Source organism: Oppia nitens, unplaced genomic scaffold (genome assembly GCF_028296485.1).
Source record: "Oppia nitens isolate AA-2021 unplaced genomic scaffold, nextdenovo-longstitch-racon4-pilon3 scaffold5_pilon_pilon_pilon, whole genome shotgun sequence".
NCBI classification, from domain to species: Eukaryota; Metazoa; Arthropoda; class Arachnida; order Sarcoptiformes; family Oppiidae; genus Oppia; species Oppia nitens.
This window is the reverse complement of record NW_026533243.1, coordinates 2,014,644-2,029,999: the sequence shown is the minus strand read 5'-3', so window position 1 is coordinate 2,029,999 and position 15,356 is coordinate 2,014,644. Positions and strand designations below refer to the sequence as shown.

Below are 15,356 nucleotides of genomic sequence, written 5' to 3'. Positions count from 1 at the left end.
TAATATAATACAGTATAAGTTATAATAAAACGTCAAATTTTATTTGATTATATATTTAACTATAAAAAAATTATACAGCATAATAAATGACTATAATTAACACTACATAACTCTAAATATAACTTATATAATAATATGTTTGTAATTGTTTTATAATACTTAATAACACTTTATTTATTTAAGATTTTTGTTGTCAGAATTGGTTCACAAGTATTATAAAATCACAGATTTTTTTATATACAAGAATTGTATGCATTTTCACGAGTTGTTTAACCAATGAATTGGCAATTATTTGAATACCGATACTCTTAGGTCTCCAAAGTCCATATTAATGTAAAACACTGATGTCTTGCGATGATTGTCGACTGACATCATCTGTTTATGTCCGACCACTGTATGCCAATGCGGACCAAACTTGTCATTAATAACTTCACTCAATTGATCGCTTAATTCATGGATAGTCTTTGCATTCCTCACAACTCTTGTCGACAGCTTTTGAATCTCTTGTTTCATATCAGTACTCATTAATGAGTCAATTATTTTTGGAGATAACTTCTGTGCGGTTTTCATCAAATTGTTTGATCTCTCGGTAAACTCATTGCTAATAATGCTACCGATACTACTACTACTACTACTACCACTACTTCTACCCATTTGTCCAAACAGTGAGATGAGTACATCATTATTATTGAGACCATTGACTGCCAACTGCATGGCCACAGAACCGGGATTATTGATAAACGACTGTTCCATGAAAGGTGTCGATGAAAGTATGACATTACTTCTTAAGCCTAACTCTTTCTCCAATTCTTGTCGAATACAATCAGCTGAGTCTTGACTCGTGTTTGTCGTCTCCAATATATCCATCACTATCTCCACTGTTTTATCTCTTTGTTGAGCACTTAATCCTATTATTAATATTTATTTTAAGTTATTTATTTTGACTCTTTTTGATTACTAAATTAAAATTTAATTTATGTTTTAATTTGCATTTATAATACAGTTTATTGATAATAATTTTATATTTATATATAAATTTTATATCTTTATGTAGTAATATTGAATTATATTTTTAAATAAATCTTTGTAAATTCATTTAAATTACATATTGGCATAGATAAAAATAAAATAAATATATATCATTATAAAATAAATATACAGTATCTTATATAAAGTTATATAGTTTGTATAATTAATTAGTATTTTTTACTGTTGACATAAATAAATATTATATTAGTACCGGTACTTATATTAATTTATAAATATTAACAATTCAAAAATATAATATACTATAAAATATTTGGAGTATATTTGTTAAGTTAATATATTTTTATAAAGTTTTAAAATATTTAAAAATATTATTTTAGTAACTAAAAATCTATTTACTGATAATTAAATATCACAGCGCTATTAAAGGCATAAATAATATATTTTCACTTTTAATTTATAGCTTTATTATCATTTTATAAGTATTTTACTATAAATTAAAACAGCAGTATAAAAATTTAAATAAACTTAATGAATAATAATAAACTTAAGTTTTCTAAATTCAATTATCAGTAATAATTTTACCTTTAAAAATTTTAATAATTTTCAAATTATCAATTTTACATAAATTCTAATCACACAAATATAAAATATTAAAAAACAAACTTTAAACAGATTTATTATAAATGTACTAAAATAGTCATTTATTAAATGCAGATTAAATATTTTAATATACTGATGATTAATAATTTTTATATCTGTATATTATATAATAATTATTATTTTTAAGCTTAAACAAATCTATAAATATTATAGATATTTTTAGTCGTTATAATAATATTTATTATAAAATATATAACTTATATAAATTTTTATGAAATATCAAATAACTTATGATATTTATGAATAATTTATATTTTGTGACAAATAATACAAACCATTGGCAAACTTAATGGTGGGTTTCGATGAATTGTCAATCAATTGTTTGGCACTTTTAGCTTTCAAATCAGTATTTTTGCTTCTTTTGTGCTGAACTTTAGGTTTCTTTGGTCCCAATATAGCCTTTTTCATTGCTTTCTGTTTACTTTTAGTCAATGAAGAAGACTTTTTCGGTTTTGCTGTTGTTATTGATAATAAACTTTTTGTTGCTGTGGTTGTCGTCGATGATGAAGATGTTATAGTTTTATTGGATGAGTTCAACAGTTTCTCTGCCGTCATATTTTTCTTCTTGATTTTTTGTCCTGAATTTGAAGACTTTTTTTTAGTGATCTTCTCATTGGAAGCCGAGTCGACAACAATTATAACACTTATTATAATCACAAAACAAAACAGCAGTAAATATTTGTTATTTATCCACATTTTTAATATATAGGTATATAAACAGTATAAAAATGTCACTACAATATAATAGCTATTAAATCTCTAATATCTAGAGAAAAAAATATAATATCATTATATCTTTTTCTCATTAATCACATAATTATTATATAAAAGAAATTTTATTAACTTTTTTGTTTGTTTTTGTTTTATTATTTCTAATCCAAATATTATCGTCACTGTTGAGTAACTACAGTATAATACCAATACATATAATACACACCTTCACACAGTTTGTCTGAAATGAGGACTGACTGACTCTTTCAGAGCAAACTTTCACTCTCTTTCTTCAGACTACCAGTGCGTTTGAAATGAAAAACTTTTTTTAAGTGATTCCCGGTTTGTAATTGAGAGCTGTCTTTCCGTTAGACCGTTATATGGATAGCCTTCGGGAGTGTTACTAATGTTAGCCACGAAATGGATTTATAATAAAATATGTTTTCTCTCTCTATATCTCACTTTTTTTTTGACTCGTTTTACAACTTTAAGTCTATTTTCAAATATGTTTATAATTTTTAACGAGTCATATGTCTTATATAACATAATCTTTTTAAATGAAAATATTGCGGAAAATAACTTTTTTTTGGGTCAAAATCTAAAACTAGTTTTTTCTTTTCAATTTATTTTATTAATTTTATAAAATCTTTGAAAACTCATCATTAAAATTAAGATTTTTATGTTATTGTAAAACTAATCTTTTTTAATATTAAATATAAATCTTTTGTGTTTGTATTATGAAATTTAAGAGTGAAATACAATATATATATATTTGTTAATCAATTTTAACTAAATACATATTTATTGAGAAAAAAATATTTTACAATTATATAATTATTCTATTGACATATATTTTATTATTTATATGTTTATTTTTAATACTTAAAACTTAATTTTGTAAATAAAATAGCTTCTACAAATAATATTGACAATTTTTATAATTTAGTAAATATTATTTATATTTAATTATTTAATTAATTTGCATTGTATAATTGTAAAAATTATTAAAACTATGTTAAATGTTAAAACTTAATACTCTAAGTTGTAGTCTATAACTATTATATAAATTAAAAAACAAAAATTTCAATTGTTATTAATGATGTTATTAAAATATTATATAATTATATGTATAAAATTTTATTGTTAAATAATTAACGATAATTGTTCAATAATATTTTTAATCTAGTAAAAAAATTACTAAATTTTTATTAAATTAACAAAAGTTAATCCACTATTAATTTTATTGATTTATAATTGTTATAAATTTTAAATTCCACTTAAATACTATAAATTATATAATTAATTTTTAAATAAATTTAATTTTCATGATAATTATATAAATAAAAATTGAATAATAATTATGAAATATTTGATTGATTTTATTTTGAATGCTTAGATAATACAATTGTTAAAGTGATTGATTGATTAATGAAAAAAACAAAAAATATATCCAATTTTGATAGCATTTATATTTGTTATTTAATAGATATTCATTTTTATAAAAAATTTAAAAATTACTTTATAAAAATATCAAAACAAGATAAGTTTATAAATATAAAATATATAAAATATTAAAATTAATAATAGAATATTAAACATTATTGTCTATATTTTTATTTGTAATCATATTCAATAACATAACACTGTATTTATTATATCTATTTTCAAATAAGATTACTAATCGTTAATCATTAATATACAGTATATTATATTAACATTAAATAAAACATGGATTAATATTTCCGGAAATATTGTATTGCATCTAAATATTCAAAATGATTGACAGTTTTAATAATAGTGTATATTAAATGTAAATGAGATTTTAATTATGTATAATAAATAATATATTTTGAAACTTTTAAACATTAACTCTTTCTTATAAATGTTTAAACAATTTATACTAAATTTTATATAATATATTACTAAACTAAATTGTATTACATTATAGAGTCTCCATTTGTATTTCTAAATTTTAATTTTATTTGTTATATTTACAAATAATTTTATTTATATCTACATTCAAGTAATTTATTTTTGTATAAAAAATTATAAATAAACTTACTGTATATAAAATTATTACATAAAATAAAGTTTGTTTATTTATACAACACTATCTGAACTATAATTTAAATAAAATTCAATTATAATTTTGAAAACCAACTAATAATGTTTGGTTTTATCGTAACAACACAAATATAAATATAAATTAAAGTTAACAAAATGATAATAAAATTTTCTTATTCATTATTGTAAACAGTTTCTGATTGTTATAACAAATGCGATTAGTTTTACAAGTTTTAACAAATAAAATATGATTACATTATTTTATACAGTCATATAAATTCAATTTAAAATAATTATATTACTATTTTTTTATTAACAACAAAAGTCAATAAAATATATTTATCTCATAATATCCTGACTATAATGTTTTGAATAAAAAAAAATAATTTACGATTATTTAAAATTAGATAATAGTATTAGATATAAATAGTTAGAAAATGCAGCGGAAATGTTATATCTGAGATGTCTTATAATTACTGTCCTGTAGTTCAATGAATTGAACTAATACTGTATTTTATAATAGTATTAATAATAAATCTTATAATTTAGCACTAATTTACACTTTTTAATACAGAATTTAATTTAAATATAATTATATTTATATTATCCATCTATATCTATACTACTATATAATTTGTTCAATGTTTGTGTCATATTTGTGTCACGCAAACAATTACTTTTAATGTGTTGGCTATTATTAATAATTTTAATTTATTAAATAAAAAATTAAAAATACTGTTTATAATAAACTATAAGCTCGTAAGTATTGTTGCACGTGTTTTGAGTTAACTATTGATACACATTTTATTACGTGGAGATCTAACTAGTAATTATTATAATTTAAATAAATTGATAATTTAATAATGTTTGTACAAAATATAAAGGGTGTTCTTTACTTTAGGTCCTACATAGTTATCCCGCGCGACCTAACCTAACCTAAACTAATTAAAACTAAAGAAAAATGATATACAAAAAATAGTTATAGATTTAATAGCGAGACAACAGTGTAGGACATAAAGTAAAGAATATACAATATATTAATTAATACAAATATTCTTCATATTAACTATTATTGATAATAATTCACTTCAATACTATAGCATATAATATAAACAATTAATAACAAAAACATGTATATAATACCGTATATACCGTATGATTTGTAATACAATATTAAAATTAAAAAATATAACATTTACTGTCACAGAAAAATTGTTTATTTAAAATTAATAGTAAATTAAATTCATTTTTAAAATTTCAATAGTATTATAATAAATGACTATATCGTGGATATTGTATGTCTCTCTCAAAACCACATGTATCTAAAAAAAGACAAATATTAAGTTATATAACAATTGCTCCGAAAGTAAACTGCAGTCTATTGCTGGACATTGTTTTAATAGCATTGATAATGAACACAAACCGGACAATAATAATAATGTAATAATAGATTTGTTTTAATTAGATTTGGAGTCTTTTGGATCATATTTGATGTATTTCTTATCATTTGTTTATACAAACGGCGGTCAAAAAAAAAGACACGAACTTTAACCGATCGATTCATTTACACTCAATTAACAATTAACTCATCGATTATCCCAACAAAACCTCAATCGAGTCAATCAACACAAACACGTAACTCATGTGTTGGTTGACTTAAACCACAACCGATGCCATTAATATCGAAACAAACATTTAAATCAATTGATTTCTTACCCGACACTCAACCGACACATTCAACACCAACTCATCTGTTGTTTCAAAGCGTAAAAATACAACTAAAAAATTTTATAATTTGTTTATCGCAAACATTTAATCCATTATTTTTTATTTTTATAAAAAATCAATTACTATTTTTAAATTCTTTAATTAATATTTATACATTTGTAATATTTGTATAATGTTTTGCATATTGTTTCAAAATACATTAAACTTATTTATTTAAATAGTTTATAAACTTTGTTTCCCTAATTTTTAAATATAATTCTTTAATATTTCTAATACATTTGTCTACAAATTATATAATAATTATTATTAACAATCAGTGATTACAATAATTAACTATGTCTTCAATAACAACAAAAAATTAAACACAACAAACCTAAAATATTTATACATAAAGTAATGAAAATATTTTGAGATTTCATATAAGTACAAATTGTTCAAATTTAGTCAATCCTATGTATTGTACTGTACAATACATAGGTTAGAATAGGATTGACTAAATTGAATTTATTTACTAAAATAACACAAATAATTTTCTTATAATAAAATGCACAGTTTGTATAATATGACAAATATTGTATAATAATTCACTATTGTATTATAAAGCACGCGTCAAACAATACTATAATTCATTAATCGCGTCATTAATATATTTAATTGTATGGATTTAATCAATGTATAAATTAACGTACAGTAGATAGTCTATAAATATTAATAATTAGAATAAATTATTGTATAAAATAGTTCGTGAATTATTATCAATTGATTTATATGAGTTACTTACGGTTTAAACAGTTATTTAGATTGCAGTTTATTTAGAGTTAAATGGCAAATGAAAAGAAAAAAGATGGATCAGTTGCGGTGATCACTGACTCAACAAATGACAACAACAATAAAGATCCAAAATCTGTTCGCTGGTCATCAAAAATTGAGTTCATACTGACCTGTCTTAGCTATGTTATCGGCTTCGGTATGTATCTGATCATAAAAATAGGCTTTTTATCAAATAAATCAATGAATAATTTATATTTTAAGGAAATATTTGGAGATTTCCATACATATGTTATAAGAACGGCGGCGGTATGTGTTTCATATAATTAGATGACATCAATAATAATCACAAATTAATTGTTTCATCAATTTTTAGGTGCATTTCTTATACCATATTTTCTGAGTCTGGCTTTTATTGGATATCCAGTGATTGTCTTAGAGATGACTTTAGGACAGTATTCATGTAAATTTAATATTAAAATATTTGTATATAACTTATTAACTTATAAGAAATAAAATTTTAAAAATCTATATTTTTATTGTTTTATAGCTAAAGGAAAAGTCAGTGTCTGGAAGTAAGTATTGATTAGTTATTTAACACATTTTTATTCTAATTATTTTAAATTTCAAACAGATTTATGCCTATCTTTCAGGGCATTGGATATTCAATGTATGTTTAGATAAAATATTACATTTAAAATATAATTATTAGACTTAATTGATTAAACACGCTTTAAAGGTTGATTATGGTAGCGGTTCAGTCGGTCTACTATAATGTATTGGTTGGTTGGTCTCTTCGGTATTTATTTGCCTCCATTACCATCCATGAATTACCGTGGAAGTCATGCAGTAATAAAACTTCATTTAGTTTTTATTATCTATTAATTAATTAAATATATTGAATATATTAATATTAAGATCACTCGTGGAATACTGAGGAATGTAAGGCCGGGTATGTGAACGGCAGTGCTAAGAGTCCCAGTGATGAGTACTTTCACGAGAATGTACTCGATATCAATAAAAACATCAATGATATCAGTCAACTGAATATATCAATGGTTGGGTGTCTGCTTATTGCTTGGACTATCTGTTTTGGTATACTATTCAAAGGTGTCAAAAGTGTGGGAAAAGTATGTGACTAATTAATAATTTTGAAACCAAATATTTTAAATGTTAATTATTTTATTTAATTCATCAAAATAGGTGTCATATTTGACAACTATATTTCCGTACATTTGTCTTATAATATTATTTTTAAGAGGCATAGTAATGGAGGGCGCGTGGAATGGTATCAAATTTTATATAAACCCAGATTTTAGTAAACTATTAACATTAGGCATTTGGGTGGACGCCTGTCAACAAATATTTTTTTCATTGGGCATAGCGTGGGGTACTATCATAACTTTGGCCAGTTATAATAATTTTGATAATCATGTAATTAGAGACGCCACTATTATAGCACTGGGCAATAGGTTCAACAATTTATTATAATATTTATGAAAAAATAAATAATTAATATTTACTTTCTGAAGCTTCACAAGCATTTTCGCCGGTTTTGTTATATTTGCATACATGGGTGCCGTCGCTCATGAACGTGGTGTTAGTGTTGCCGATGTGGCCGTAAAAGGCTCGGGACTGGCATTTATGATGTATCCCGAAGCAGTGGCTATGTTTCCTTGGGGACAGTTATTCTCATTTATTTTCTTTTTTATGCTAATAATGTTGGGATTAGGTTCTCAGACACCAAGTCTTGAAAGTGTATTAACATCTCTTATGGAGTTTAATACGAAAAGTCAAAAATATCGCATTTGGTTATTGGGTTTAGTTTGCTTTATAGGATTCATATGTGGATTAATCTTCTGTAATAGGGTACAGAGTTTGTCATTGTTTTTATTATTACATTATTAATTCATTTTTTAATGCAATTTTAAGGCTGGGATGTATTGGTTTGTAATATTCAATGATTTCGTTGCCTCGACATCAGCAATGTTTGTGGCTTTGGTTGAAGTGGTATCCATTGCATGGGTTTACGGTATCGACAAATTTGCGGATCACATCAAAGAGATGGTCGGACACCATATTAAGCCCAAAATAGTCTGGAAAATAGTTTGGTTATATATTACACCCATAATCTTATTTGTAAGTACAGTATTATACTTACAAATACCTGTCTTACCGTAATTAAAAAGTTCATAAACGTAATATTTAATTTGATACAAAAAAATTAACAAAACAGGTATTACTAATCATAACAATGTTGTCAACTGAAGCGCCTGAATATCGGGGCTATATTTTTCCCAAATGGACGATCATTTTTGGTTGGATTATCATTGTTGCACAGGTTATCCCAATACCGATAGTCAGTGTTTATTATTTATATGTTTGCTATAAAAATAAATCTGTAAGTAATGTATATCTGAATTCATCAAAAAAGTATTTTATTAATTATTTTATGTTTACTGTAATTAGGGAATAAAAGAGGTGTCAAATCCAGATATTGAATGGAAATCTCAAGACTTAAAATCTGATGTAATTTCTCCTCAAACTTAACTCAGTATTATCTTATATTTAATTATTTTTCAATTATATATTAAACTTTTAATTTAGACTAAATTTTATTAGATTCTGTATTTTATATTATAATATAATTTAAAAGACAATTTTTGATCTGATTAAAAGCCAATGTAATTTTAATTTGTTTTTTAAATTAGAATGATTTTCTAATTAATCTTTTGATAATATCTATAAAATGATAGTATTTATACAATAGTAAAATAAAAATAATTATAAAATACTGTAATTAAAAAATTACTATTAGTAAATTTATGTATAAATGATTAGCAAATTAATATAATTTTCGTAACTTATTAGATAATTTATTTTACAGTATATCTACAAGTTAATTGCTATTATTATAATATTAAAAACACATTGTATTACTTGTAGACTAATATGATATGTCTGTCTATTTTTAAATTAATATAATAAGATAGTTGTCTCATAAGTTATATTATATATATTTTTTTATTTTTTTGAGTCAAACAGTATTACAACTTGAAATCACATTTGACTATACAGTCACTGTAAAACAGTAGTGTATAATATGCATAGATTTAAACAATTAGTGTGTAAAATGAGATGAAATATAAGACAATAAGTGTTTATTATTAGAGTATACATTTAAAGTTTTTTTTAATATTTTACTAATGAGCTGTAATTTACATAATATTTTGCTCATTTACAGCCTGTATATGACCTAAATATAGATATACTTTATGAGTGAATCATATAATAATAAGCATATTTACAAAAATATTTAACTCGTTATCAACATTTTGATACTTAACTTTTTTATTTTAAACAAAAAAAGCATACAAATTATAAAATTAAAAATTCAGTAAAACAATTTAACATTATAAAATTTAAAATTATATAAATATTGTTGTTTTATAAATGCTGATATTAATTGCTGTTTTTGTATTGTAAATTAATTCTAACTGATAATGGTTTTAACCGAAATTTTTCATCATAATATTATAATATTTAATATTATACAATAAAATAAGATAATTTAACATTTGTTTTACTGAAAATTATTAGAAATAAATAACTTTTACTTAATTGTTAATCTATTTTTTAAAATTTTTATATTGACTTTAAGATCCCTTTTTAGCACATCGTCTACTTATAAAACTTATAAAAAAATTATTAGAAAGCATTGGTTTTTGTCATTCATTAACACATTTATCACTCAATTGCTTGAACTGTAAGCATGAGTTCAATAACGATATCACTATTGATATCAATAACTTTGATATCACTGACCACAGCATCATTTGAATGTGATATTAGAGGACCAGACTATGTGTTGCCGATCGGACCCGATGTGGTCATCGGTGATGGACTCGTTTGGTTTGTATCAAACAAAAACAAATTGTCAGACAATTGGCAAAAATATAGCAATAAAACTGGTGTTTCAGTCAATGAGACACTAAATGAACAAATATATGAACCGCAGATGACTATGAATGATAGCGTAATGATTATCACATTAATAGATAATACAAGTTCACCAATAATTGGTGTCCAATCAATAATGAATGAGACAAACAATGATAAGACAAATGTAATTGAATTGATGACAAAAAGTGGACCAAAGAATACTAAGAATAAGAAAAAGAAGAGTAAGAATAGACCAAATTATCTGATCGATAGGTCAATCACTTGTTTGATATTAAGATTTGACGCCAAACTTACCGTTAGATACAAGACATACGATGTCAACAAAAGTATTAATGAGAAAACCGTTGAGTTGGCGACCAACTCGTCGGACATAATCAGCAATTGGTACGATTCACACAAAGTGTGCGGAACTCAGAGGAATGAAGTGTACTTCATGTCGGGTGGCGTTCAACTTCATTGGGTAATAATCAAGAATATCAGCCATCATATGGTTTACATTGACATACAATTCAAGACTAAAGTTAAAGATAATGAAATGTTTGTCAACTATTCAAAGTTAGATCAAACCGGAACAGACATGTGGTTTATTCCGTGTTGGCTGGTTGTGGTCATACCCAAGAACCGGTCGCTATGGTGTCCACAAACAATGGTATTTGAGAAGCGAAACGAAAGAAATCAAGTATTCTTTAGTCTCAAATTGAAAGGTCTTTATTTGGATGCCTTTCGCAAAACCAAAGATATCTTACCAACAAAACCCATCTTTCATTGTCCATCATATTTACCACCGAATCAATTATCAAAATCTGATGATCCGATTATCAGCGAATCTATACAACAGACTTCTGGTAATTCATCCGTTGATTGGTTTGCCTCTGATATGATTGCCTTCTGGTTAGTCATTATCTTTTGTTTCGTCTTTATCTTTGCAATAATATGTGTCTCTATTTACGACTATATGTCACAAAAAACATCATAATTGCTTCACTAATCATTTATTTTAAAAATATTAAAATAATTAATCATTTTTTTCAATTTTCATATCATTGACTTTTATTGTATAAAAAGTGTTTTTTTTTTTAAATAAATATCTTATGTCTGAATGCTTTTACTTTTATGTATTGAATATATAATTTTTATACTTAACTGCAAAATAAAATGTGTATATATATTGACTTTTAGTTAATCAGATTATTTATTACTCTATTAATTATATTATAATATAAAGTATATAAAAATAGAGTAAAACTTAAGTCGAAATTAAAAATATACTGTAATTAAAAATTTATAAAAAAAATTGAGATAATATTAAGTTTGCGGAGAAATTGCGTCAGATATTAATTTAAAAATAGACAGACATATCATATTAGTCTACAAGTAATACAATGTGTTTTTAATATTATAATAATAGCAATTAACTTGTAGATATACTGTAAAATAAATTATCTAATAAGTTACGAAAATTATATTAATTTGCTAATCATTTATACATAAATTTACTAATAGTAATTTTTTAATTACAGTATTTTATAATTATTTTTATTTTACTATTGTATAAATACTATCATTTTATAGATATTATCAAAAGATTAATTAGAAAATCATTCTAATTTAAAAAACAAATTAAAATTACATTGGCTTTTAATCAGATCAAAAATTGTCTTTTAAATTATATTATAATATAAAATACAGAATCTAATAAAATTTAGTCTAAATTAAAAGTTTAATATATAATTGAAAAATAATTAAATATAAGATAATACTGAGTTAAGTTTGAGGAGAAATTACATCAGATTTTAAGTCTTGAGATTTCCATAAAATATTTGGATTTGACACCTCTTTTATTCCCTAAATACAGTAAACATAAAATAATTAATAAAATACTTTTTTGATGAATTTAGATATACATTACTTACAGATTTATTTTTATAGCAAACATATAAATAATAAACACTGACTATCGGTATTGGGATAACCTGTGCAACAATGATAATCCAACCAAAAATGATCGTCCATTTGGGAAAAATATAGCCCCGATATTCAGGCGCTTCAGTTGACAACATTGTTATGATTAGTAATACCTGTTTTGTTAATTTTTTTTGTATCAAATTAAATATTACGGTATTTGTAAGTATAATACTGTACTTACAAATAAGATTATGGGTGTAATATATAACCAAACTATTTTCCAGACTATTTTGGGCTTAATATGGTGTCCGACCATCTCTTTGATGTGATCCGCAAATTTGTCGATACCGTAAACCCATGCAATGGATACCACTTCAACCAAAGCCACAAACATTGCTGATGTCGAGGCAACGAAGTCATTGAATATTACAAACCAATACATCCCAGCCTTAAAATTGCATTAAAAAATGAATTACCGATAATAATGTAATAATAAAAATAATGACAAAACACTGTACTCTATTACAGAAGATTAATCCACATATAAATCCTATAAAGCAAACTAAACCCAATAACCAAATGCGATATTTTCGACTTTTCGGGTTAAACTCCATTAGAGCTGATAATACACTTTCAATATTTGGTGTTTGAGAACCTAATCCTAGCATTATTAGCATCAAAAAGAAAATAAATGAGAATAACTGTCCCCAAGGAAACATAGCAACTGCTTCGGGATACATCATAAATGCCAGTCCCGAGCCATTTACGGCTACATCGGCAACACTAACACCACGTTTATGGGCGACGGCACCCATGTATGCAAACATAACAAAACCGGCCCAAATACTTGTGAAGCTTTAATGAAAATATTTTATTATGTTATTCATTTTATTTCATATATTTTTTTAATTAATGGCTAAACCTATTGCCCAGTGCTATAATAGTGGCGTCTCTAATTACATGGTTTTCAAAATCATTATAACTGGCCAAAGTTATGATAGTACCCCACGCTATGCCCAATGAAAAAAATATTTGTTGACAGGCGTCCACCCAAATGCCTAATGTTAACAGTTTACTAAAATCTGGGTTTATATAAAATTTGATACCATTCCACGCGCCCTCCATTACTATGCCTCTTAAAAATAATATTATAAGACAAATGTACGGAAATATAGTTGTCAAATATGACACCTTTTTGATAAATTACAGATAAATATTATATAATCTAAAATATTTGATTTAAAAAAATATCAATTGATTTTATACTTTGCCAACACTTTTGACTCCATTGAATAGTATAAAAAACATAAGATCCAAGCGATAAGCAGACACCCAACCATTGACCAATTCAATTGACTAATGTCATCAATGTTTTCATTGATATCCAGTATTTTCCAGTGGAAGTATTCATCACTGGGACTCTTAGCACTGCCGTTCACATACCCGGCCTTACATTCCTCAGTATTCCACGAGTGATCTTAATATTTAATAATTAAATATATTATTTTATAGATAATAAAAACAAAATCATATGAAGTTTTATTACTGCATGACTTCCACGGTAATTCATTAATAGTAATTGAGGCAAAAAAGTACCGGAAAGACCAACCAATCAATACGTTATAGTAGAGCGCCTGAACCGATACCATAATTAACCTGAAATGTTTATTTGATTAATATTAATAATTTTATTTAAAATATAATATTGATAAAATATCTAAACATACATTGAATAGCCAATGCCCTTAAAGATAGGCATAAATCTGTTTGAAATTTAAAATAATTAAATTTTAAAAAGGTTAAATATTAAATATTTAAATAATACTTACTTCCAGACACTGACTTTTCCTTTAGCTATAAATACAATTAAAATAGCTTAATTTTTAAGTTATAAATTAGATACAAATAACTTTAATATTACATGAATACTGTCCTAAAGTCATCTCTAAGATAATCACTGGATATCCAATAAAAGCCAGACTCAGAAAATACGGTATAAGAAATGCACCTAAAAATTGATGAAACTATTAATTTGCGATTATTATTGATGTCATCAAATTGACTGAAACACATACCGCCGCCGTTTTTATAGCATATGTATGGAAATCTCCAAATATTTCCTTAAAATATAAATTATTCATTGATTTATTTGATAAAAAGCCTATTTTATGATCAGATACATACCGAAGCCGATAACATAGCTAAGACAGGTCAGTATAAACTCAACTTTTGATGACCAGCGGACAGTTTCGGGATTTTTATTGTTTTTGTTATTTGTTAGGTCAGTGGTCACCGCAACAGATCTATCTTTATTTACTTCATTAGCCATTTGACTCTCAATTTAAATATCTGTTTAAATCAAAATCAATTCAATTAATAAATCAAATAATACTAAAATATTTGTGAATTCATGCGCTATTTTAAACAGTAATTTGTTATATTTACAGTAAATAATTAATTGCTATCATATATAGACTAATTATATTTTAATGTAATAATATATTTTAGTTATAATAAAATTTATATAATAATAAGTTATTTTCTAAATTTTTATCAAATTAATGAAA

At 24.3% G+C, this 15,356-nt stretch overlaps 3 protein-coding genes across 3 annotated transcripts; 1 reads left to right on the top strand and 2 right to left on the bottom strand.

Moving 5' to 3' along the window:
* Window positions 1-288: 288 nt before the first annotated feature.
* Window positions 289-2,205, bottom strand: LOC128961207 (uncharacterized). The gene is made up of 2 exons (XM_054307418.1): window positions 1,926-2,205; window positions 289-908 (listed from the first exon to the last, which is right to left on the bottom strand). Exons 1-2 carry the CDS (start codon window positions 2,203-2,205, stop codon window positions 289-291), a joined length of 900 nt encoding a protein of 299 aa, XP_054163393.1.
* Window positions 2,206-6,903: 4,698 nt separating this feature from the next.
* On the top strand, window positions 6,904-9,471 carry LOC128961206 (sodium- and chloride-dependent glycine transporter 1-like). Its single transcript, XM_054307417.1, has 12 exons — window positions 6,904-7,120; window positions 7,186-7,230; window positions 7,298-7,384; window positions 7,472-7,496; window positions 7,556-7,591; window positions 7,661-7,770; window positions 7,840-8,051; window positions 8,125-8,393; window positions 8,454-8,790; window positions 8,854-9,060; window positions 9,158-9,322; window positions 9,391-9,471. The coding sequence occupies exons 1-12, from the start codon at window positions 6,976-6,978 to the stop codon at window positions 9,469-9,471; spliced, it is 1,719 nt and encodes a 572-aa protein (XP_054163392.1). The 5' UTR covers window positions 6,904-6,975.
* A 3,177-nt stretch (window positions 9,472-12,648) lies between these two features.
* On the bottom strand, window positions 12,649-15,160 carry LOC128961205 (sodium- and chloride-dependent glycine transporter 1-like). Its single transcript, XM_054307416.1, has 12 exons — window positions 14,974-15,160; window positions 14,865-14,909; window positions 14,711-14,797; window positions 14,619-14,643; window positions 14,517-14,552; window positions 14,336-14,445; window positions 14,056-14,266; window positions 13,712-13,924; window positions 13,308-13,644; window positions 13,031-13,237; window positions 12,798-12,962; window positions 12,649-12,729 (listed from the first exon to the last, which is right to left on the bottom strand). Exons 1-12 carry the CDS (start codon window positions 15,116-15,118, stop codon window positions 12,649-12,651), a joined length of 1,662 nt encoding a protein of 553 aa, XP_054163391.1. The 5' UTR covers window positions 15,119-15,160.
* Window positions 15,161-15,356: the final 196 nt, after the last annotated feature.